Source organism: Chiloscyllium plagiosum, unplaced genomic scaffold (genome assembly GCF_037043375.1).
Source record: "Chiloscyllium plagiosum isolate Xiang-an unplaced genomic scaffold, Cpla_swu_hap1 HiC_scaffold_25, whole genome shotgun sequence".
NCBI lineage: Eukaryota > Metazoa > Chordata > Chondrichthyes > Orectolobiformes > Hemiscylliidae > Chiloscyllium > Chiloscyllium plagiosum.
In genome coordinates this window covers 50,409,538-50,435,270 of record NW_028270163.1, presented here as the reverse complement: position 1 = coordinate 50,435,270, position 25,733 = coordinate 50,409,538, and the positions used below count along the sequence as shown (strand labels likewise).

Here is a 25,733-nt window from a genome sequence, read left to right as displayed (position 1 = left end):
TGAGGGAGAGAGGGGATCGCTGGCTCGGTTTCATGACATTGATTCGATTTAGTTTTATTGAGTTAGCGCTTCAGTCACGGTTTGGTGTCAGTGAATAATCGGGGAATTGTCCCGGGGCTGCATGGCCAGCCAGTTTGTCACTTGTGTTTGAAGTTTCTGGGTGTTGGAGGGGAAGGGAAGCATGTTCTCAGCTGTTTCAGGGGTCCCTGTCTGGGGCTTGCTGCTTTTAGGAATCGGTCATTCATGGGCTCAGCAGAGGAACAGGAATGTGCTTCTTATCATCGGTGAGCAGTCAAGATTAACATTCACCTCCCAGCCTTTCCCTCAACTTGCCAGCATAGGGACAGGCCATTCGGCCCCACTGCGCCTACACTCCTATCTCTAACCCTGGCACCTTCTGCGTTCATGTGGCGCCCCCTTTGCCTACACCTTGGATCCCAAGGACTCCACCCCTTCAGGGCTGGAGTGCAAAGATCAGGGCAGACACCTTGCTGCTGTACTGAGGGAGTGCAGCACTGTTGGGAGTCGTCTGGTTACTTTTTCCGCCAGGCGTTAAACTGAGATCTGGCCTGACCTTTCGGGGAGGCGAAGGGGTGTACATGATCTCTCAGCCTCTGACAGTCAGGTGTTATCCCCAGGGTCGGTCTCAGTATCTATTCCTCAATTAAGATCACAAGGACAGGGTTTGCACGGTGATGTGTAATGGTCATGTTGGTTCTATTCCTTCACGACTGCAATCCGAGATGGAGGACGGGGAAAATACTGTGGCTGTAACAGGCTGCTCCTTTTTTTTGTTTTTTATGAGGTGTTGGAGGTGATTTCCTCGAATTCCAGGAGCAGCAATTCCTGTTTTATAAGCTGTTGCATTGTTTTGGAACTTTGGAGGCAAAAAAAGTCAAACCAACAGCACTTTTAAAAGGGAGAGGAACAGACAAAGGCAGCACATGGTGAGGTCAGTGCAGGAGAGAGAGAGAAAGAAACCCGCACTGCTAACTGACACAGATATGCATAGGAAGGGTTTAGAGGGATATGGGCCAAGTGCTGGCAAATGGGACTAGATTTGGTTAGGTTAACTGGTCAGCATGGACGAGTTGGACCGAAGGGTCTGTTTCCGTGCTGTACATCCCTATGACTATTGTGGTAGTATACTACCTTTGAGAGAGGAGGCCTGCTGCTAAGATGTGTAAAAACATCTGAACAGAGTAATTAGAAAATTGTCACCAACATTCTATTTAGATCCAAGTCTATATTTCTTTCAATCAACGTCTCTCATATCACCTTATACCCACTCAGTTTTCTGCTGAGTTTTGGGTTAAATGTATTAATGACTGTCCAAGCTAATATTGCTGGCCCCTATGTTCTGGCCTTGTCTATGACTGGAATCATCTTCTCTGAGCCTACTTTAATGTAGGCACAGGTCCACAAACATTGTGTCTTTTACAAATCCCAGCCTCAAACCTCGACTGTCATTCTAGACAGGGAATAGAGTCATCGAGATGTACAGCATGGAAACAGACCCTTCAGTCTAACCCGTCCATGCCGACCAGATATCCCAACCCAATCTAGTCCCACCTGCCAGCACCCAGCCCATATCCCTCCAAACCCTTCCTATTCATACAGTACAGAAACAGGCCCTTCGGCCCAAATTGTCCATGCTGACCAAGTTTCCCATGCTGAACTAGCCCGATCCCTGTAAGCCTTTCCTCTTCATGTAGCTGTCCAAATGTCGTTGAAGTGTTGTAACTGTTCATTACTCCACCATCTGCAAACTTACTAATCATGCCTCTTATATTCTCATCTGAGTTGTTTATATAAATGATAAACAACAGTATTCGGTGAGTGCTCAGTACACCATTGCTAATGGTGATAGATGCAGGATGATAGAATCACAGAATTGTTACAGTGCAGAAGGAAGCCACTCGGCCCATCATGTTGTCGCTGGCTCTCTGAGCATCATAACTAACTGCACATTGTTTCTGTTTAAATGACAATCCAGTGCCTCTTAAGTAGCTGAATTGAAACTTCCTTCTCCACCATACTGCCAGGCATTGCGTTCCAGACTGACAACTCTTTCAGCCAACAATCTGTTTCCCACCTCACACTTGCTTCCTCTGCAAAACACTTGAAAGCTGTACCGTCGGGTTCTCGATCTGTTCACGGACAGTAACAGTTTCTCCCTCTTCGCTCTGCCCACACCACCTGTGATTTTAAAAACCTCTATCAGATTTGCTCTTAGCCTTTTCCTTTCTAGTTCCAACATCTCCGATTATCCTCAAAACTGAAGTCCCTCATTCCTGGAACTGTTTTTGTGAGCTTCTCCTGAATGCTCTCCACTGCTTCCGAGAGTGTGGCACCCAGAGCTGTACGTAAAGTTGTTGTCAATGTGTGATTGGCGCTTGGGTAGTCAGTTGTGGTAGTCTTCGACCACAAGCGGGTTTTGATGTAACCTCTCCTCCCTGTTTGCTCTGACAGCGGATGATGCCGGCTTTGAGACTGAGGTGTATAACAATACAGCGATCCGGACCCCACACCTCAACCAGCTCGCCAAACGCAGCGTCATCTTCCGAAACGCCTTCTCATCCGTCAGCAGCTGCTCCCCCAGCCGCTCTGCTATCTTAACCGGGTTGCCTCAGGTACTCTTACCACATGCTTGTTTAAAAACAATTCCCATTGCTCTCTGTTCCTCATGGTCTTTACCAGATCCTGTAAAAGTACAGGTCGTTCTGCTATAATACATGTTTCGTCAGCGTGAATTGGCTATAACGTGATTGGGGGATTGTGGACGCTGTTTTGATAACCCAAGCTTTCTGCCGCATGGTGTAGCGATTGTCTGTTGGCGATTTTCTACAGCACAGAGTTGACAAGGAACATAACTGCGGTGTTATAGCAGAACAACTCATAGCTGAAAGCTTTAGCACACTGCCCACAGGCAGAACAAGCAGATCCTCATGCCACACAGAAATAGGAGCTGGAACCATTCGGCCCCTCCAACCTCCTGTCCCCATTCATGTCGTTGTCGCTGATCATCTGACTCAGTCACCTCTTCCAAATTCTCCCCCATATCCTTTGATCCCTTTAGCCTCAAGTGCTGTATCTGACTCCTTCTCAAAAACATACCATGTTTTAAACTCAGTGAGCATTGTCAGAAGACCATGCGAAGCCAGGTTATAGTCTGACAGGTTTATTTGGAATCATAGAATCCCTACTGTGTGGAAACAGGCCCTTCAGCCCAACAAGTCCACACCGACCCTCCGAAGAGTAACCCATCCAGACCAATTCCCTTATCCCTGACTTAATGCACCTAGCCTACACATCTCTGAACACTACGGGCAATTTAACATGGCCAATCCACCTAACCTGCACGTCTTTGGACTATGGGAGGAAACTGGAGCACTCAGGGGAAACCCACGTAGACACCGGGAGAATGTGCAAACTCCACACAGACAGTAGCCTGAGGCTGGAATCAAACCCGGGTCCCTCTTGCTGTGAGATAACAGTGCTAATCACTGAGCCACTGTCTCTTTCCATCCTGTAAAACTCTGACTCTATGATTAGATTAGATTACTTACAGTGTGGAAACAGGCCCTTCGGCCCAACAAGTCCACACCGACCCGCCGAAGCGCAACCCACCCATACCCCTACATTTACCCCTTATTACCTAACACTAAGGGCAATTTAGCATGGCCAATTCATCTAACCTGCACATCTTTGGACTGTGGGAGGAAACCGGAGCACCCGGAGGAAACCCACGCAGACACGGGGAGAACGTGCAAACTCCACACAGTCAGTCGCCTGAGTCGGGAATTGAACCCGGGTTCTGTAGTTAGATTAGATCTGTAGTTTGACAAATTTGAGGCAGTTTAGGGATTGAGAGTATTAGCTTTCAGCACACTGCTTTCAGTTTTATTTATGTTTTGTTCAATGTATCGTTTTAATTGTGTGATACTGTGATCTTTTGCTATAAATTCTGTGTCTTATAATCCTGTCCCACTAATTACCTGATAAAGGAGCAGTCTTCTGAAAGCCAGTGCTTCCAAATAAACCTGTTGGGACTATAAGCTAACGTTGTGTGATTTTTAACTTTGCCCACCCCAGTCCAACACTGGCACCTCCACATCATTTCTGGATGAGAGTTCCAAACATCTTCTACCCATTCTGCGTAGAATTGCTTCCTAAAATCTCTCCTGAATAGTCTGACCCTAATTCGCAGACACAGCTCCCTAATTCCAGGTTCTCCAATAGTTTACATTCATCTGCCCTGTCTTTTCCTGTGAATATTTTGAGGACTTCAATCAGATCACCCCTTAGATTTCCAAATTCTAGAGAAAAAAACCTAATCTCTCCTCATAACTTAGCCCCTAAAGCCCAGGAACCATTCTTGGGCCAATAAATCTTTCCGAAGGTGTGACGACAGATCCGCTAACTATACTCCAAGCGGGGTCTAACTAGAGTTTGTATAACTCTACTATCCTTGTACTCTAATCCTTTGGATTATAAAAGCCAGCAGTTCATGAGCTTTCTTGGTTGGTTTCTGCACCTGTTTGTGGCATTTTAAAGATCTTTGCATCTGAACATCACCACTGCACCCCCCCCCCAAGTCTACTTGGACACCTATCGAACAGGGTAAGTGCTGGGAGAGATTTGGAGCTCTGTTTGTCAGAGGCATGGGGTCACTTGGAGTTTTCAAGGGTTGGAATGACAGCAGGCAAATGGAATTGAGGCACAGACCAGCCACGATCCTGGAAAAGGGCCAGCAGACTTCCTTCCTGTTTTTTTTTAATCACAGGCTTGGGATCAGCAAGAAGCCGGGATAATTGCTCGAACCCCAGCGTGGGGGAGGTGTTGGCAATAATCAGCTCCTTCCACCCCCCTCGAGCCAATAATACAAGGGCACTGTCTCAGTTCCCACACTCTAAGACATTCCCAAAGGGATGGGCGTGGTGCCGAGTTTCTCCCTCGGGAGCCGGTCTCCCTGCACTACCTTGACCGAGGTATCATTTTCCGGGCAGTGCGAGAGTTTCTCTGGAGCTGGTGGTGAGCTGAGTTTTCCTTCTGAGTGAATAGAGACGAGGCAGATATCCGTGTAGAGGGTGAGTGGACAAGCTTGCACAACCACCCATGTTTAAAATCACCCCCGACCACCAGCCCTGCTAGAAGATTATATAGGACAATACTGCATATATGTTACATATAGATGTATATGGTACAGATATACAATGTAGAAACAGACCATTCAGCCCAACTATCCATGCCCATGTTTATGCCTCTGATCAAATCTTTCTCAAATCTACCATCAAGATCCTCCATTCCCTTCTCCCTCAGCTCCTTGTCTGGCTTCCCTTTGACTGTATCTGTATTATTCACTTTGTGCAGTTACTTCTACAGTCCAACCCGTATGGCCAGCTTAAAACACACACACGCACATACATACATTCGATTACATGTGTACAAATATGCACATGTAGACATAAACACACACACGCACACATAGTTATGAACATTTGCACATGCAAACACACCAGTGCATGCATGCAGACACACCAGTGCATGCACACAGACATGTACATATGGACATTCACATCTGGAACTGGGGATCTGAGACAGGTCCTGGGTCCTAAGGCTGGGTTCTTAGTGAGTGTCAGTATCACACAGACGCATCGTGCAGACTGTGAGTGGACTTGAGAAAGGCTGAGAGATTTCCGCCAGGGGTTTGACCGGCGTTTCTGTGTTTTGCAGCATCAGAATGGGATGTATGGACTGCACCAGTCCGTTCACCACTTCAACTCCTTCGACTCCGTCAGAAGTTTACCGTTGCTGCTCCGTCAGTCTCACATCAAGACAGGTGAGGGTTTCAACACAGATGGAGTCCGAATTCTAAACTGATTTCACGCTGTTCGCATTGTCACTGTCATTCCTGATGCCTCAGAGCTCATAACACACTCCACCCGCCTGCACTATCCTGTGTCTAACACGCTCCTGCCCTGTGCACTATCCTGCATGTAACCCGCTCCTGCCACTTTCACTATCCTGCGTGTAACACGCTCCTCCCTTGTGCACTATCCTGCGTGTAACACATTCCTGCCCCATGCACAATCCTGCATGTAACACGCTCTTGCCCTGTGCACTATCCTGCGTGTAACCCGCTCCTGCCCCGTGCACTGTCCGGCGTGTAGCACGCTCCTGCCCCGTGCACTATCCTGCGTGTAACACACTCCTGTCCTGTGCACTATCCTGCATGTAATCCGCTCCTGCCCCTTTCACTATCCTGCATGTAACACGCTCCTGCCTTGTGTACTATCCTGCGAGTAACATGCTCCTGCCCCGTGCACAATCCTGCATGTAACACGCTCTTGCCCTGTGCACTATCCTGCGTGTAACACGCTCCTGCCCGTCCATTGTCCTGCGTGTAGCATGCTCCTGCCCCGTGCACTATCCTGCGTGTAACACATTCCTGCCCTGTGCACTATCCTGCATGTAACCCGCTCCTGCCCCTTTCACTATCCTGCGTGTAACACGCTCCTGCCTTGTGCACTATCCTGCGTGTAACACGCTCCTGCCCCGTGCACAATCCTGCATGTAACACGCTCTTGCCCTGTGCACTATCCTGCGTGTAACCCGCTCCTGCCCCGTGCACTATCCTGCGTGTAACACACTCCTGCCCCGTGCACAATTCCGTGTAATCCGCTCCTGCCCCATGCACTATTCCGTGTAATCCTCTCCTGCCCCGTGCACTATCTTGCATGTAACCCGCTCCTGCCCCATGCACTGTGCTGCGTGTAACACACTCCTGCCCCGTGCACTATTCCGTGTAACCCGCTCCTGCCCCATGCACTATCCTGCGTGTAACCCGCTCCTGCCCCATGCACTGTCCTGCGTGTAACACACTCCTGCTCCGTGCACTATTCCGTGTAATCCGCTCCTGCCCCGTGCACTATCCTGCATGTAACCTGCTCCTGCCCTGTGCACTATCCTGCGTGTAACCTGCTCCTGCAGTGTGCACTGTCCTGCGTCTAACACACTCCAGCCCCGTGCACTATCCTGCGTGTAACACACTCCAGCCCATGCACTATCTGTGTAACCCGCTCCTGCCCCATGCACTGTCCTGCGTGTAACGCGCTCCTTCCCCGTGCACTATCCTGCGTGTAACGCGCTCCTGCCCCGTGCACTAATTGTGTAACCCACTCCTGCCCCGTGCACTATTCCGTGTAATCCGCTCCTGCTCCGTGCACTATCCTGCGTGTAACCCGCTCCTGCCCCGTGCACTATCCTGCGTGTAACCCGCTCCTGCCCCGTGCACTATCCTGCGTGTAACACACTCCTGCCCCGTGCACTGTCCTGCGTGTAACACACTCCTGCCCCGTGCACTATCTGTGTAACCCGCTCCTGCCCCGTGCACTATTACGTGTAATCCGCTCCTGCCCTGTGCACTATCTGTGTAACCCGCTCCTGCCCCGTGCACTGTTCTGCGTGTAACCCGCTCCTGCCCCGTGCACTATCCTGCGTGTAACCCGCTCTAGCCCCGTGCACTTTCCTGCGTGTAACATACTCCAGCCCCGTGCACTATCCTGTATGTAACACGCTCCAGCCCCATGCACTATCTGTGTAACCCGCTCCTGCTCCGTGCACTGTCCTGCATGTAACACACTCCAGCCCCGTGCACTATCCTGCGTGTAACATACTCCAGACCCGTGCACTATCCTGCGTGTAACATACTCCAGCCCCGTGCACTATCCTGCATGTAACACACTCCTGCCCCGTGCACTGTCCTGCATGTAACATACTCCAGCCCCGTGCACTATCCTGCGTGTAACACACTCCAGCCCCATGCACTATCTGTGTAATCCACTCCTGCCCCGTGCACTATCTGTGTAACCCGCTCCTGCCACATGCACTGGCCTGCGTGTAATCCGCTCCTGCACCGGGCACTGTCCTGCATGTAACGCGCTCCTTCCCCGTGCACTATCCTGAGTGAAACGCGCTCCTGCCCCGTGCACTATCCTGCGTGTAACCCGCTCCTGCCCCATGCACTGTCCTGCGTGTAACACACTCCTGCCCCGTGCACTATTCCGTGTAATCTGCTCCTGCCCCGTGCACTATCCTGCGTGTAACCCGCTCCTGCCCCATGCACTGTCCTGCGTGTAACACACTCCTGCCCCGTGCACTATTCCGTGTAATCCGCTCCTGCCCCGTGCACTATCCTGCATGTAACCCGCTCCTGCCCCGTGCACTGTCCTGCGTGTAACACACTCCTGCCCCGTGCACTATTCCGTGTAATCCGCTCCTGCCCCGTGCACTATCCTGCATGTAACCCGCTCCTGCCCCGTGCACTGTCCTGCGTGTAACACACTCCTGCACCGTGCACTATTCCGTGTAATCTGCTCCTGCTCCGTGCACTATCCTGCGTGTAACCCGCTCCTGCCCCGTGCACTATCCTGCGTGTAACCCGCTCCTGCCCCATGCACTATCCTGCGTGTAACCCGCTCCTGCCCCATGCACTATCCTGCGTGTAACCCGCTCCTGCCCCATGCACTATTCCGTGTAGCCCGGTCCTGCCCCGTGCACTATCCTGCGTGTAACCCGCTCCTGCCCCGTGCACTGTCCTGCGTGTAACACACTCCAGCCCCGTGCACTATCCTGCGTGTAACCTGCTCCTGCACCGTGCACTGTTCTGCGTGTAACCCGCTCCTGCCCCGTGCACTATCCTGCGTGTAACCCGCTCCAGCCCCGTGCACTGTTCTGCGTGTAACCCGCTCCAGCTCCGTGCACTGTCCTGTGTCTAACACACTCCCGCCCCATGCACTATCTGTGTAACCCACTCCTGTCCGGGCACTATCCTGCGTGTAACCCGCTCCTGCCCCGTGCACTATTCCGTGTAATCCGCTCCTGCCCTGTGCACTATCCTGCGTGTAACCCGCACCTGCCCTGTGCACTATCCTGCGTGTAACCCGCACCTGCCCTGTGCACTATCCTGCGTGTAACCCGCTCCTGCCCCGTGCACTATCCTGCGTGTAACCCGCTCCAGCCCCGTGCACTGTCCTGCGTGTAACATACTCCAGCCCCGTGCACTATCCTGCGTGTAACACACTCCAGCCCCATGCACTATCTGTGTAATCCACTCCTGCCCGTGCACTATCTGTGTAAAGCGCTCCTGCCCCGTGCACTATCCTGCATGTAACACGCTCCTGCCCAGTGCATTATCCTGCGTGTAACCCGCTCCTGCCCCATGCACTGTCCTGCGTGTAACACACTCCTGCCCCGTGCACTATTCCATGTAATCCGCTCCTGCCCCGTGCACTATCCTGCATGTAACACGCTCCTGCCCAGTGCACTATCCTGCGTGTAACCCGCTCCTGCCCCATGCACTGTCCTGCGTGTAACACACTCCTGCACCGTGCACTATTCCGTGTAACCCGCTCCTGCCCCGTGCACTGTCCTGCGTGTAACCTGCTCCTGCCCCGTGCACTGTCCTGCGTGTAACCTGCTCCTGCCCCGTGCACTGTCCTGCGTGTAACCTGCTCCTGCCCCGTGCACTGTCCTGCGTGTAACCTGCTCCTGCCCCGTGCACTGTCCTGCGTGTAACCCGCTCCTGCCCTGTGCACTGTTCCGTGTAACCCGCACCAGCGCCGTGCACTATCCTGCGTGTAATCCGCTCCTGCCCCGTGCACTATCTGTGTAACCCGCTCCTGCCCCGTGCACTGTTCTGCGTGTAACCCGCTCCAGCCCCGTGCACTGTCCTGCGTGTAACACACTCCAGCCCCATGCACTGTCCTGCATGTAACCCGCTCCTGCCCTGTGCACTATCTGTGTAACCCGCTCCTGCCCCGTGCACTGTTCTGCGTGTAACCCGCTCCTGCCCCGTGCACTGTTCTGCGTGTAACACGCTCCTGCCCCGTGCACTGTTCTGCGTGTAATATGCTCCTGCTTTTGGAATAAAACTAGGAAGAAGGATTAACTGTGAGGTGTGCAGCGTCGAACCCCCAAAAAGGGACAAACAAATTGGTGGAGTGAGTGGATTATCATTGGGTAATAAAAGGTAAAGCCATCCCAGTCCTTCCGGACCATAGGGCTGCTCTCCCGTTACCGAGAGACAACTAGTGAAGGTTTAACTTGAGGGTGACCGCACCTCGGGCGAGGGGAGAGGTTGAGCAGGAGAGTCTTTCATCCTAACCTCAGCCGGTGTGGAATTTATTCCTTTTTAGGCTTAGTTAAAAGCATTAATGAAAGCAATAAAAAGAAAAATAATGTTTATCCTGTTTAGTAAAAATGTTAAAAAGAAAATAAAAATAAAAAACTGCCCTCTGCAGTTTCAGCAGCTCGTACGTTTACCTTTGAAATGACGGTATCTCTGTCCACCTTAGATGCTGAAGCTACATGTAAATGTTCATTAATCTGTTTCACTAGGTCACCATTTATAAGGTGAATTCGAGATTTGCAAATGTCCTTCCTCTCATACCTCGTTAAGGTAACGTTACCTTATCAGCAGCATATCTATCAAATACGTATATATACTGTCGTATGAGCACTTTTCCTTCCCATGTTTTGACAACAAAATTGTTGATGGCATTTTAATGGGTTATATTTTATTTTGATAATAACTACAAACTACTGAATAACTACAAAACAGTTCTGCACCAAAATGGGTCTGCGCCAAACCGGCCGTGCCGAATCGTTCGCGCCAAAATGGCTACGCCGAATGGTCCCACTCTGAACCCACACTGTTGGTGCCACTCTGCATTATGAACTAGCCGTCCAACCAGCTGAGCTAACCGACTCCTACTCATTCGATAACGATACTCATTAAGAGCTGGGTCAGGCACACTGGGCCGAATAGCCTCCTCCTTTGCTGTAACAACGCTGGGATTTTGTCCATAATTCTCAGTTACAGCCCCCCCCCACCTCGTCCGTGCATCTCACTGAGCGTAAACCCTCCTCTCCCTCATCTCATTTGACTTGGCCCTGTGTTAACGTGAATTCTTTCCTTCCCAATCTCATGGAGGTCGTTTTTTTTTTAAGCACTGTGATCCCATTGTTAACAAACTGCTGTCTCTTCTGTCCTTGCTGATAATTGTAGTTTGCCTTCTCTGACTGGTTCCATACTTGCGGTCCTCATTACAACTTCCTCACATTTGAAGTTTGGTCTTTTCTGTCTGTATTTATAGACAGTAGCCCACGGTGACGCTCAATAGCTGGCTATTTCTCCCAGTGTATTTTTGATTGTTCCGGCATGTCTTACTTTTCCAGGAATAATTGGGAAGAAGCACGTTGGTCCGGATTCTGTCTATCCCTTTGATTACTCGGAGACTGAGGAGAACCACTCGATCCTGCAGGTCGGGAGGAACATCACCAAAATCAAACTGCTGGTGCGGCAATTCCTGCAAACCGCAGCCGACAGGTAGGGCGTGGGGCAACTCGAAACTGCTCGGGCTATCCCCCAGCCCCAGCCCTGCCAGCCCGGGGGGGGGGGGGATCAGTGTCAGTGAAACTCATGCCTGGGCAGAGGTCAGTGCCTGAGTGACCAGGTGACTGGCACCACACCCCCACTCCTGCAACCCCCCCCCCCCCACCCCGCCAGAGTGACTGGCTCCATACACCCCCTCCCCCCACCCCCCAGGGTGAGCAGCCCCTCACACCCCCTCCCCCGACCCCCCCAGGGTGAGCAGCCCCTCACACCCCCTCCTCCCAACCCCCAGGGTGAGCAGCACCTCACACCCCACTCCCCAGGGTGAGCAGCCCGTCACACCCCCCTTCCCCCAACCCCCCAGGGTGAGCAGCCTCTCACAACCCCTTCCCCCACCCCCCAGGGTGAGCAGCCCCTCACACCCCCCTGCCCCCACCTCCCAGGGTGAGCAGCCCCTCACTCTCCCCTCCCCCCACCCCCCCAGGGTGAGCAGCCCCTCACACCCCCCTCCCCCCACTCCCCAGGGTGAGCAGCCCCTCACACCCCGCTCCCCCCACCCCCCAGGGTGAGCAGCCCCTCACACACCCCTCCCCCACTCCCCAGGGTGAGCAGCCCGTCACACCCCCCTCCCCCCACCCCCCCAGGGTGAGCAGCCCCTCACACTCCCCTTCCCCTACCCCCCAGGGTGAGCAGCCCCTCACACCCCCCTCCCCCCACCTCCCAGGGTGAGCAGCCCCTCACACTCCCCTTCCCCCACCCCCCAGGGTGAGCAGCCCCTCACACCCCCCTCCCCCCACCTCCCAGGGTGAGCAGCCCCTCACACCCCCCTCCCCCCACCTCCCAGGGTGAGCAGCCCCTCACACCCCCCTCCCCCCACCTCCCAGGGTGAGCAGCCCCTCACACTCCCCTCCCCCCACCCTCCAGGGTGAGCAGCCCCTCACACCCCCTCCCCCCTCCCCCCAGGTACCCAGGGCGGTTGGTTTAGTACTCTCTCTCTTTGTTTCCTCAGGCCGTTCTTCCTCTATGTGGCTTTCCATGATCCTCACCGCTGTGGCCATTCACACCCGGAGTATGGGCCGTTCTGTGAGAAGTTTGGCAATGGGGAGAGTGGGATGGGCCGAATTCCGGACTGGCAGCCGCAACGTTACACACCGGACCAGGTCAAGGTGAGAGCACTGGCGCAGTCATAGACTTCAAACAGTGTGGGATCAGCCATTCAGCCCATTGAGTCCATACTGACCCTCTGAAGAGCATCCCTGACCCACCCTACCCCTGTAATCCTGCATTTCCTGTGGCTAACCCACCTACCTACACACCTTGATGAAGAAACAGCGCTCTGAAAGCTAGTGCTTCCAAATAAACCTGTTGGACTATAACCTGGTTGAATTAAATTTGTTGTCACGTATACCGAGACACAGTCAGAAGCTTTGTCTTGCAAGCAATACAGGCAGATCACAGAGTAGCATAGATAGTAAGTAATAGGCAAACAGCGCAAAAACCAAAATACAGGTACCCCGAATGTTAAGAGTTTGTGAGTCCATTCATATTCTAACAACAGTAGGGTAGAAACTGTTGTGAAACGGCTGGTGTGTGTGTTCAGGCTTCTGTACCTTCTCCCCGATGGTAGAGGTTGTAGAAAAACATTGCCAGGGTGGGATGGATCATTGAGAATGCTGGCGGCCTTTCCTTGACAGCGGGCCTGGTAGATGGATTCTGTAGAGAGGAGGTTGGCCTTTGTGATTGTCCGGGCCGAGTTCACCACTCTCTGTAACCCTCTCTGACCCTGAATGGTACAGCTGCCATACCAGGTAGTGATACATCCAGACAGAATACTCTCGATGGCGCACCTGTAAAGGTTGGCAAGGGTATTCACTGTCATGCCAACTTTCCTCAGCTGCCTGAGGAAGAAGAGACGTTGTTGGGCCTTTGTAACCAGTGCGTCCACCTGAAGAGTCCAAGAAAGCTTGTTGTGGATGACCACTCTCAGGAGCTTGACACTCTTCACTCGTTCCACCTTTCTGCTGTTAATGTGTAGGGGGGGCATGAGTAACATCCCACTGAAAGTCAATAATGAGTTCCTTAGTTTTGCCAGCATTGAGAGCTAGGTTGTTCTCAGTGCACCATTTTTCCAGGTCTTCCACCTCCCATCTGTAGTCTGTTTTGTTGCCATCTGAGATTCGACCAACAATGATGGTGTCATCAGTGAACTTGTAAATGGCATTAGTCTGGTATTTGGCAACACAGTCATGGGTATACAGTGAGTACAGTAGGGGGCTGCGTACGCACCCCTAGGGGGGCTCCAGTGTTGAGTGAGGATGAAATATTGACCCCAATCTTCACTGATAGTGGCCTGTGGGTCAGGAAACTAAGGATCCAGTTGCAGAGAGTGGGGCTTAGTCTGAGATCACTAAGCTTAGTAATCAATCTCGAGGGGATAGTAGTGGTGAAGGCTGAACTGTAGTCAATGAGTAGGATTCGTATGTAGCTGTTCTTGGTGTCAAGATGTTCTAGGGAGGAGTGAAGGGCAAGTGATATGGCACCTGACGTGGATCTGTTGGTCCGATAGGCAAATTGGAGTGGGTCAAGAGTAGTGGGGAGGCTGGAGTTGATTAATGCCATGACCAGCCTTTCAAAGCACTTCATGACCACCAAAGTTAGGGCCACTGGGTGGTAGTCATTGAGACATGCTGCATGAGCCTTCTTAGGCACAGGGATGATGTTGGCCCTCTTAAAACAGGCAGGGACAGTGGCCTGCGACAGGGAGAGGTTGAAGATGTCTGAGAAGACCTCAGCCAGTTGATCTGCGCATGCTCAGTGTGTGTGATTTTTGTGGTGTTGTGTGATTTTTAAATTTGTCCACCCCAGTCCAGCACTGGCTGCTCCACATCATGACTACACGTCTTCATGACTGTGGGAGGAAACCAGAGCATACCCACGCAGACACGGGGAGAATGTGCAAACTACACACAGACAGTCACCCGAGGCTGGAATTGAACCCAGGTCCCAGGCGCTGTGAGACAGCAGTGCTAACCACTGAGCCACCGTGTCACCCATTTGCACCAATGCAATCACACTGTCACACTGACAGGGATACACCTTGCTCATAGTGTATTGGGCCTGCAGACCAAGGAGTGTCTTTTTTGATGCCTGCTCTTTTGGTATTTATTCAACTTGACTGTTCTTGTTGGGGTTGGGAAGGGGAATTCAGCATCAGTTCCTGACCCCAATTCACTGTTTACTGTGGGTTGTTTTTTTTTAATCCATTTGTGGGACTTGGGTGACGCTGGCTGGCCAGCATTGATTGCCCATCCCTATTTGCCCTTGAGAAGGTGGTTGTGAGCTGCCTCCTTGAACCACTGCAGTCCACGTGCTGTGGGTTGATCCACAATGCCGGTTGTGGGTAAACACATGTATCTGTCTGTGTGTGTCTCTATGTCTGCCTGTGTGTGTGTGTGGAAGAGAAAGTGAGGGCTGCATGCTGGAGATCAGAGCTGAAAATGTGTTGCTGGAAAAGCGCAGCAGGTCAGGCAGCATCTAGGGAACAGGAGAATCTGTGTGTGTGTGTGTGTGTGTGTGAGACTCTGTGTGTTTGTGAGAGAGAGAGACTGTGTGCCTGTATCTGTGTGTGTGTGAGACTCTGTGTGCCATCTGGATGAGTGCAGGCTGTAGTGAGGCTGTCTGGCTTATGTGCCTCTATCGAATTTCAGAGCCACAAGGTCATGCTGCAGCTGTACAAAACTCTGATGTGGCCACGGTTGGAGTATTGCGTACAGTTCTGGTCACCGCATTATAAGAAGGATGTGGAAGCTTTGGAAAGGGATCAGTGGAGATTTACTAGGATGTTGCCCGGTATGGAGGGAAGGTCTTATGAGGAAAAGCTGAGGGAGTTGAGGGTGTTTTCTTTGGAGAGAAGTTTGAGAGGTGACTTAATTGAGGCGTATAAGATAATTAGAGGGTTAGATCGGTGGACAGTGAGAGCCTTCTTCATTGTACGGTGATGGCTAGCATGAGGGGACATAGCTTTAAATTGAGAGGAGGTAGATATAGAACAGCTGTCAGAGGTAGTTTCTTTACTCAGAGAAACAGTAGTAGACTACCCAACTTTAAAGACATTTGAATGGTCATTGGATAGGCATATAGATGAGAATGGAATAGCCTGGTTAAATAGGCTTCAGATTGGTTTCACAGGTCAGCGCAACATCGAGGGCCGAAGGGCCTGTACTGCACTGTAATGTTCTATGTTCTTTGTGTCTGGCTATGGAATGAGCTGTTGTTGGTGAGCTGTCTGACAAAACTGGTTCCCATTGAATTTCCAGCCCCAGTGTGGAGTTGGTGCTCTTGGACAACTGAGCAAGGAGAGAGGCAGACCACGATTGGTGGGCATCAGGGTCCCATGCAGAGGGGTAGTGGTGATAGGACACTGTAAAGGGTTGCAACTCTGTCTGACCACACTGCTGCATTGTGACTCCCTCATTAATGAAGGGGAGTGAGGTTTTGCTGGCAGTGGAGAGGCTGTTATCACAGACACACTGTGTGGGTTTCCTCCGGGTGCTCCGGTTTCCTCTCACAGTCCAAAAGATGTGCAGGTCAGGTGAATTGTTCATGCTAAATTGCCCGTAGTGTTAGGTAAGGGGTAAATGTAGGGGTATGGGTGGGTTGCGCTTCGGCGGGTCGGTGTGGACTTGTTGGGCCGAAGGGCCTGTTTCCACATTGTAATGTAATGTAATCTGTAAACATGTCGAAACTCCTGTCATGAGTTCCCGTGGGATCAGCCGATGGAGAGAGCAGCCATTGTAACTTGGACAGGAATGTGGAGAGTGACTGTGCTGTGCAATCACTGGATGGAATTCTATTTAATTTTTATCCCTTTTCCGGCTTCTCCTGCCTGTTCCCCCATTGTTGTTCCCTCATCCTCAGGTGCCCCCCTTTGTACCGGACACACCAGCTTCCCGCATTGATCTGGCAGCCCAGTACACCACCATCAGTCGTCTAGACCAAGGTAAGATCCCAGTACACCACCATCACTGCCTGGACCTCAACTCCATGCACTGTAATCCTGTTTAACTTCCTGTCTGGGACTTTTAAACTGAAAATCCAAGTTTCCCACGTCCACTGGGTCCTCAGTATCAACTCTACAGATAATAATCTTTGAAAATTCCATGTTTGTCAAATATGATTTCCCCTTCCTAAATCCTTGTTGACTGTATCCAGTCAAACAATTATTTTTAAAATCTCCAATCTTTATAACAGATTCTAGTATTTTCTGCATTACTGACCTCAGGCGAACAGCTCTGTAGTTTCTCATTTACTCCCTCCTTTCCCTCAGTGGAGTTACATTTACAACCTCCCAATCTGCAGGCACGATTACAGAACTAATAGAAATTTAATCACAAATGCATCCACTCTCTCTGTGGCCACCTCTTTCAGGGTGTAGGGTGAAAGTCACTGGACTCTGGAGATTTGTTAATTTTAAGTTCCATTAGTTTCTTAAATATTAACGTCTTCTATTATTACAAATTAGTTTCTGTTCCTCAATCTTCCTCAACTCGTGTATCTAAATTATTTCAGTGGCTTCTTACGTCTTCCTCTGTGATAACAGGCACAAACTATTTAATTAGCTTCTCTATCATTTCTCTGGTTTATAACCCCTCCTGTCTCCTTTTGTTATGGATTCACTCTGCTTTACTTTTTTCGATTTACATACTTACAGAAGTTTTTACAATCCATTTGTATGTTTCCTGCTAACTATAAATTCATATTGTTTTCTCTCTCTCTCTCTCGCTCACACACACATATCAATTTCTTGGTTCTCCTTTCCTGAATTCTCCCAGTCATCAGGCTTACAACATTTTTAGGCAACTGTATACATCTCATTTCTTGATCTTAAGTTCCTTTTTTAGCCATCGCACTCTTACATTGCCTGTTGGGTATTTTTGGCTCAAAGTAAAATCTGTTTCTTTGAAAAGCAAGTGTTAATTCTTAAATATTAACTATTGCCTAACTACCTTCAAACCTGTTGATGTATTTTTCTAATCCACTGCAACCACCTTCATCCTCATACTTTCGTAATTGTCCTAGCTTGGATTTAAAATTCGGATTGAACTACGCAGAATTTACCATTCAGTTTGAAACCTTTCATGTTATGGTCATTATTCCTGAAATGCACTTTCACAGCAAGGTCATGAATTAGCTTTTCCTCATTCCATAGCGCTGGGTTTAAAGTAGCCTTTACCCGAGCCGATTCCACAACAGAAAACAATCTCAGAAATATCCCAGGAATTCTTCCTCCATATCACTGGTGCCCCAATACATTTACCCAGTCTCCACATAGATCGGAGCCACCCATGATTATTGCATTCTCCTTGCTCCATGCACCTTTAACTTACCTTTGTATAGCGCCTTAATCTCGTATGGTTGAAGTACAGTCACCCGTTGTAATGTGGGAATTGCAGCAAACAGCCCCAGCCCACAAGCAGGTGATCTTGTTTTGTGAAGCTGTTATTTGCAGGCCACCCTTTTAATAATGCGGAGGGATCTTAGACATTCGCTCAAATGGACAGACAGGGCCTGGGTTTAATGGCTCATCCTGAAGCCAGCATCTCTGACAGTGCAGCACTCCCTCAGCACCTAACTGGGATTGATGGCCTTGATTTTCTGTCCAAGACTCTGACTTGGGTCTCTAACCTGTGGCCTTCGGATTTGGAGCTTCTTCTAATGACTTCCTGGTGGTTTTTTTCCTGTTTTTCCTGATGGGTTCCTGGGCCCTGTTTGTCCTGAGGCCTTGCAGTATCCTGACAGGCCCCGGGGAGATTCCCAAGTGCACAGCAGGATCCCATTGAGCTACGGCTGCTCGATACTGGTTGTGAGTTATCACATTGTTCAGGCCTGACCCCAGTCATAAAGGTAAAAACACAAAGACCCTTCGGCCCATTGTTTTTGCCCTCCACAGGCTCGATCACCTAACTATTCTAATCCCATTTCCAGCACTTGGCCTCATACTCCCAAGCACTACAGGTACCCATCTGAATACGTGCTATTGTTTCACTGCGTGCACGTATGTGTGCGCACGTGTGAGAGACTCAGTGTCATGCATGACCTGTGTGTGTGTGAGAGAGAGAGAGAGATCCAGTGTCGTGCATGACCTGTGTGTGTGTATGTGCGTGTGTATGTATATGCATGTGTCTGTATGTGTGGTGCATGTATGTGCATCTGAGTGTAAGTGTGTGTGTATGTGTGGTGCTTGTATATGTATCTGTGAGTGTAAGCGTGTGTGTATGTGTGGTGCTTATATGTGCGTCTGAGTGTATATGTGCATGTGTGTATGAAGGAAAACAGAGAGGTCTCCATCTCTCGAGGGACAGGGTGGCACTGATAGACTAGCAACATCAAAGAGCCAGCACACATTTGATGGGCTGATGGGCCTGTTTCTGACTACTCTCCCCTTGATCTGTGTCTGCAGGTATTGGGCTGGTGCTGAAGGAGCTGAGAGAGGCTGGACGTGCCAACAACACACTGGTGATCTACAGCTCCGATAACGGCATTCCCTTCCCGAACGGAAGGACCAACCTGTACCGGGCAGGAATTGCCGAACCGATGTTGGTGCATTCACCGGAACACACAGGGCGCTGGGGTCAAGTCAGCCAATCATACGTCAGCCTGCTGGGTACGTGCTATGTGTCAGTCTGAGAGAGTCCGTCCACTTCAGGCCCTGCCCCTTGTGGTGGTGGTGGGGGGGAGGTTAGGGGTGAGGGGCAGGGGGTACAGTTCAGAGTGTGGATGAAGGCCCAGTCACTGCGCCGGTTCCCAGGTGAGGGGGCCGATCATGGTGATCCAGCAACCGGGACACTCCAGGAATGGGGGGGGGGGGTTCCTCCCAGCAGGATGCTGAGGCAAAGGAGCTCTTGGTTCAGAGCAGGAAGCCCAATCGCCCTGGAGACTGGGCAAGCAGGTACCAGCAGGGGTGTGGGGACCGAGAGCAAGGGCCAGCAGGAATCAGGAACATGCAGGCTATCTGAGCAGGGTCTTCCTCCCCCCACCGAATAACATTGGGGGACCCTGTTAGGAGTGACTCCTTCCCAGCCAGCTACTGGGGCCTAGGGAGAGTAAGATCGACTCAGAGTATGCTTCAGGAGCAGGGAGGGAGATTGACCAGTGGGTGACGATATGTGCGTTTCAACCCCCCCCTTCCCCCTTTGTCTCTGTAGATATAACTCCGACTGTTCTAGACTGGTTCTCCATCCCCTATCCAGCATACAGCCTGTTTGGGAAGGATCCGGTTGTACAGCTGACAGGCCGGTCCATGCTGCCTGCCCTTGATGCGGAACAGCCGTGGTCCACCGTCTTTGCCAGTCAGAGTCACCACGAGATCACCATGTATTACCCGATGAGAGCCATGCACCACCATCAGTACCGGCTCATCCACAACATGCATTTCAAGATGCCTTTCCCCATCGACCAAGATTTCTACCTCTCGCCAACCTTCCAGGACCTCTTGAACAGGACAGAGTCTGGTCTCCCGACGCACTGGGAGAAATCCCTGCGGGAATACTACTACAGGGAGCGTTGGGAGCTGTTCGATACCCAACAGGACCCTTTGGAAACCCGCAACCTGGCGTCAGATCCGAGCTACACAGACCTCCTGGAGACTATGAAGGGACACCTGAGGAAGTGGCAGTGGGTGACCTCTGACCCTTGGGTATGCGCCCCAGATGGTGTGCTGGAGGACCAGGGGCCGTACAAACTGCATCCTGAGTGCAGGCCTCTGTACAACGATCTGTAACGTGCACGAGAGAGCTACGGGGGCTAAAGAGGGTTTTACACTCGGGTGCTGCTGAGAAAGAAGAGATTGATTTCAAAGCCTCTCACCTGGGAGTGATCAGGACACACACACAAGAATGCAAAATTTCAATTTCTAGCACGTTAGGAAAAAGTACTGACTGGTTGGCAACTCAACTGTTTGGCGGAAGGATTACCGTGGGGGCTGCCCTAGGGAACTGCTGGTCCTCAGGTTTTTCATTAATTCAAAAAAACGCACCATGACTGGACGTATTCCTTTAGCCTGCAGAGGATGGGTTCCTCCTGATGGTCTCATTGAGAGGCTTCCTAAAGAACTTAAATTGGTTTTTACTGTTTTTCTTAGCATGCTCGGGGTTCTTCAACAGGTGCTATCTGGGGTTTGGCATCTCGCGTTAGACATTATATTACATTACATTACATTACATTACAGTGTGGAAACAGGCCCTTCGGCCCAACAAGTCCACACCGACCCGCCGAAGCGCAACCCACCCATACCTCAACAACCTATATTTACATTTACCCCTTACCTAACACTATGGGCAATTTAGTACGGCCAATTCACCTAACCTGCACATCTTTGGACTGTGGGAGGAAACCGGAGCACCCGGAGGAAACCCACGCAGACACGGGGAGAACGTGCAAACTCCACACAGTCAGTCGCCTGAGGCGGGAAGTGAACCCGGGTCTCTGGCGCTGTGAGGCAGCAGTGCTAACCACTGTGCCACCGTGCCGCCCACTAATGTTCTGAGCTTTGTAAATCCAGGCTGGTTTTGTACAATCAGCCTGTCGCGAAGAGCCAACAAGGTGTACATTGTTTCTTTGATATGACCCACCTTTGCTCCTCAGCAAATTGATAACCCAAGGCAGCTCTGTAAATGAAAAACAAATCCTTTAATTGTAAACCTTCCCATTCACTTAGAGTTTTACACGGAAACAGTCCCACATTTTAGTTAGTGATAGCAGGAAGCGATGTAGATATGTCCTGCTTTATGAGCTGAATAGTCTCCTGCTGTGTCCTTTTATGATTCCATATGGTACTTCTATACAATATTGAGCAGGCCATTCAGCCCACTGAGTCCACAGTAACCCTCTGAAGAGCATCCCACCCTGACCCTACCCAGTCCCTGCAATCCTGCATTTCCCATGGCTTACCCACCCAGCCTGCACATCGCTGGACACTATGGGGCAATTTCCCATGGCCAATCAACCTAACCCACGTATCTTTGGCCTGTGGGAGGAAGCCAGAGCACTCGGAGGAAACCCACGCAGAGACGTGGAGAATGTGCAAACTCCACACAGACAGTTGCCTGAGGCTGGAATCGAGCCTGGGACCCGCGTGCTGTGAGGCAGCAGTGCTAACTGCTAAGCTACCATGCCACCCAAGATTCAGAGATCAGTTTTGATAGTATTACCCTGAGAGTGAGGAGAGAATTTTATGACAGCAGAAGTACACACAACTTCCCTTGAACTGTTCTGTTCTGGGATGTTGGGTTGGAGCGTCTGGGAGATGGATGGTGGTGAATTGCCTCACCAGCTGGTGGGTATGGAGTATGGAGAGAAGTTTGGCATCTTTGAAGGGAGCTTTTGGTTTCTGTCCTCACTAAAAACTCGAAATGGAGTGTGAGAACGAGGAGGTTTAATGAATTGGTTTTTCTTTACATTCCGAAAGCTGCATTGGCGTATTTAAATGGCTAGGGGGCAGTAGACAGTCGCTCGGGGACAGCTGGAGAGAGCAGAAGAAATGCTGTCGTCCTTAAGTGATTATAATCTCGTGTGTAGAAGCCTAGTCTGTCTGTAAAAATGAATACAAACCTAACACGTCACATAACTACCCCAGGAATGAAAAGCTTAACTTATGAGGAACATTCAAGGACTCTGGGTTTATATTCGATGGTGTTTAGAAGGATGAAGGGGATCTAATTGAAACATACAGAATACTGAATGGCCTGGACAGAGTAGATGTTGAGAAGATGTTTCCATTGGTAGGAGAGACTAGTCCCTCGGGCACAGCCTGAGTGTAACAGAGTGTAACCTTTTAGAACAGAGATAAGGAGAAACGTCTTCAGACAGAGTGTGATGAATCTATGGAATTCACTGCCACAGAAGGCTGTGGAAGCCAGGTCATTGAGTATATTTAAGATGGAGATAGACAGGTTCCCGAGTATCAAGGGTTACAGGGAGAAAATGGGAGAATGGGGTTGAGAAACTTATCAGCCATGATTGAATGGCACAGCAGAATCGATGGGCCGAATGGCCTAATTTCTGCTCCTATGTCTTATGGTCTTATTCTGGCCACTACAGCCAGAAATAGCGGACAAGCTGATGTATTACTGAACACACACTTAGTGTTTTCCAAGGGTCTGAGAATTCAAAGCTTCTGAGAGAACAGGTGACTTGGAAGGATGCCACAGGGAACTGCAGCATTGTTGATATTGCTTTGTCAAACAATAATTTATCAAAAATTGATGTAGCAACTTGAGGGAGGCAATGAGAGAGGCCATTTTGTCCGAACTCCCCAGGAAGGACTCTGAAAGACCCCACCCCGTCAAACAGATGGGAACACAGAGAAAGTCTTTCAGGAATCCTACTGCAGTTCTACTGAAATAGTCCACACAGTCCCGAGAGTCCTCTCTCACTTTCTCACTCTCTGTCCTGTCACTTCAGAAAGTTAAAAATCACATAACGCCAGGATATCCTCGCAAAAAACGGATATCCTCGCAATTTCATTAACAGATGCCTAAGGGAAAGACAACAGAACGAGGACATGCCGCAACCCAAAGGACTAGCCACACTACCATACATCAAGAACATCTCTGAAATGACAGCCAGACTACTGCGACCACTAGGACTCATAACAGCACACAAACCAACAGCCACTCTCAGACAACAACTCACCAGAACGAAGGACCCGATACCCAGCATGAGCAAAACTAATGTAGTGTACAAAATCCCATGCAAGGACTGCACAAAACACTACATAGGACAAACAGGAAGACAGCTAACGATCCGCATCCACGAACATCAACTAGCCACGAAACGACACGACCAGCTATCCCTAGTAGCCACACACGCAGACGACAAGCAACATGAATTCGACTGGGACAACGCTACCATTATAGGGCAAACGAAACAAAGAACAGCCAGGGAATTCCTAGAAGCATGGCACTCATCCACAAACTCCATCAACAAACACATAGACCTGGACCCAATATACCGGCCACTACAGCGGACAGCTGAAACTGACAACCGGAAGCGGCAGGGAAAGGCCACTATAAATGCCGGAGGAAACACCACAGAAGTGCTTCACAGGAGGCTCCCAAGCACTGAGGATGTCACCTAGACAGGGGACGAAACGTTTGCAACAAAAACTTCCAGCTTGGCGAACACAACCACAGCAACCAGGTTATAGCCCACCCTGGTTTATTTGGAAGTACAAGCTTTGGGAGTGCTGTTCCTTCTAGCTAGTGAGTCAAAATCAAATTCGGCGTCCTATGATCCAGCCCCACCAGCTACCCAATGAAGAAGCAGTGCTTCAAAAGCTAGGGCTTCCAAATAAACCTGTTGGACTATAACCTGGTGTTGTGTGATTTTTAACTTTGTCCACCCCAGTCCAACACCGGCTCCTCCACATCATCACTTCAGAAAGACCATCTCCTAGCAAGTAATAGGCCTGCATTTATAAAAAGTTGATTTTACCTTCATCAGAAGTATCTTTATCCGTGCCTACTACCAATCGTTACATCTGTATTTGAGCTAAAAGTTGTATCACCTTTTTATCACTGTTGCTGAAAATTGCTAATAAATTAACCTTTAGTCTTAAATAAGATCTAAGCTTTGCTGCTGCTATTTATAAATTAAAATACTGAAAAAAACCTAAAAAAGTGAAAAATGTGCAGCCCCTGGAGCATTCTGCAGGCAAAACAATTCAATAAATTCTGGAAATTCTCTTCTCAGCTTCATTTAAGTTCTGTTCCACGTTTCTAACGTGGAAACAATAAATGCTGGAAATACATCCACCATCTGTGGGGAGGGAACTGTTCCGCGTCGACTCTGACAAATCTTTGGAGCTGAAATATTAACTCTGTGTCTCTCTCCAGACATACTGCCACACCCATTAATTTTCTCCAGCATTTTGTGGATGCTGGAAATCAGAAATTAACTCAATATTTTGCGTTAACCAGTTTCTCATGTGTCCCTATTTCAATAGCAGCTTACAACTGGAGAAGATCATTACTCTGTTGGATTAGTGTCAAACGTCCTAGATCCTTGACCTAACTTGACCTATGAAACCCTTCATTAACCTCAATGTGTAATCGCTCCATCACAGTTCACCTTCCTCCACTTGCAATGTTCTATTGGGCAGGTCAATACAACACCCACACCCCCAACACTCACCTGCACTCTCAGATACATGCGCACACACAGGCAATTGCGCACGGAGAGACATATGCACATTCAGATCCACACATGCACATATACACAGGCACACACACAGACACACACACAAACCCGTGCACATATACACATGCACACAGGCACGCATGCACTTGCATACACAGGTGCACACACAGACATGCACGCACGTAAACAGGTGCACACACAGACATACATGCACATACGTATACAGGTGCACACACAGGCACACATGCACATACATACACAGGTGCACACACAGGCACACATGCACATACATGGGTGCACACTCATGCGCACATGCACAGGTGCACACACAGACGCAAATGCACATACATACACAGGTGCACACACAGGCACACATGCACATACATACACGGTGCACACAGACACACATGCACATACATACACAGGTGCACACTCATGCGCACATGCACAAACACCGGTGCACACTCAGACACACTTGCACACACATGCACAGGTGCACACACAGACACACATGCACATACATACACAGATGCACACACTTGCACATACATACACAGGTGCACACTCAGACACACTTGCACATACATACACAGGTGCACACTCAGACACACATGCACATACATACACCGGTGTGCGCACACACAACCATGCAAATACATACACAGGTGCACACACAGACTCACATGCACACACATACACTGGTGCACATACAGATACACATGCACAAACATACACAGGTGCACACACAGGCACACATGCACACAGACACATGTGCACACACATGCACATACACAGGTGCACACTCAGACACACATGCACATACATACACCGGTGTGCGCACACACAACCATGCAAATACATACACAGGTGCACACACAGACTCACATGCACACACATACACTGGTGCACATACAGATACACATGCACAAACATACACAGGTGCACACACAGGCACACATGCACACAGACACATGTGCACACACATGCACATACTCAGGTGCACACACAGACACGTGCACACTCAGACACACATGTGCACACTCAGACACACATGCACATACATAGGCACACATGCACATACCTACACAGGTACACAGGTGCACACACAGATATACATGCACAGGTGCACACTCAGACA

The 25,733-nt window shown here is 50.1% G+C and overlaps 1 protein-coding gene across 1 annotated transcript; it reads left to right on the top strand.

The window, feature by feature from the left end:
* The first annotated feature begins 12 nt into the window (after window positions 1-12).
* Window positions 13-24,020, top strand: sgsh (N-sulfoglucosamine sulfohydrolase (sulfamidase)). The gene is made up of 8 exons (XM_043715008.2): window positions 13-284; window positions 2,473-2,633; window positions 5,737-5,842; window positions 11,242-11,392; window positions 12,408-12,564; window positions 16,316-16,397; window positions 18,858-19,061; window positions 19,603-24,020. The coding sequence occupies exons 1-8, from the start codon at window positions 182-184 to the stop codon at window positions 20,175-20,177; spliced, it is 1,539 nt and encodes a 512-aa protein (XP_043570943.2). The 5' UTR covers window positions 13-181; the 3' UTR covers window positions 20,178-24,020.
* The last annotated feature ends 1,713 nt before the right edge of the window (window positions 24,021-25,733 follow it).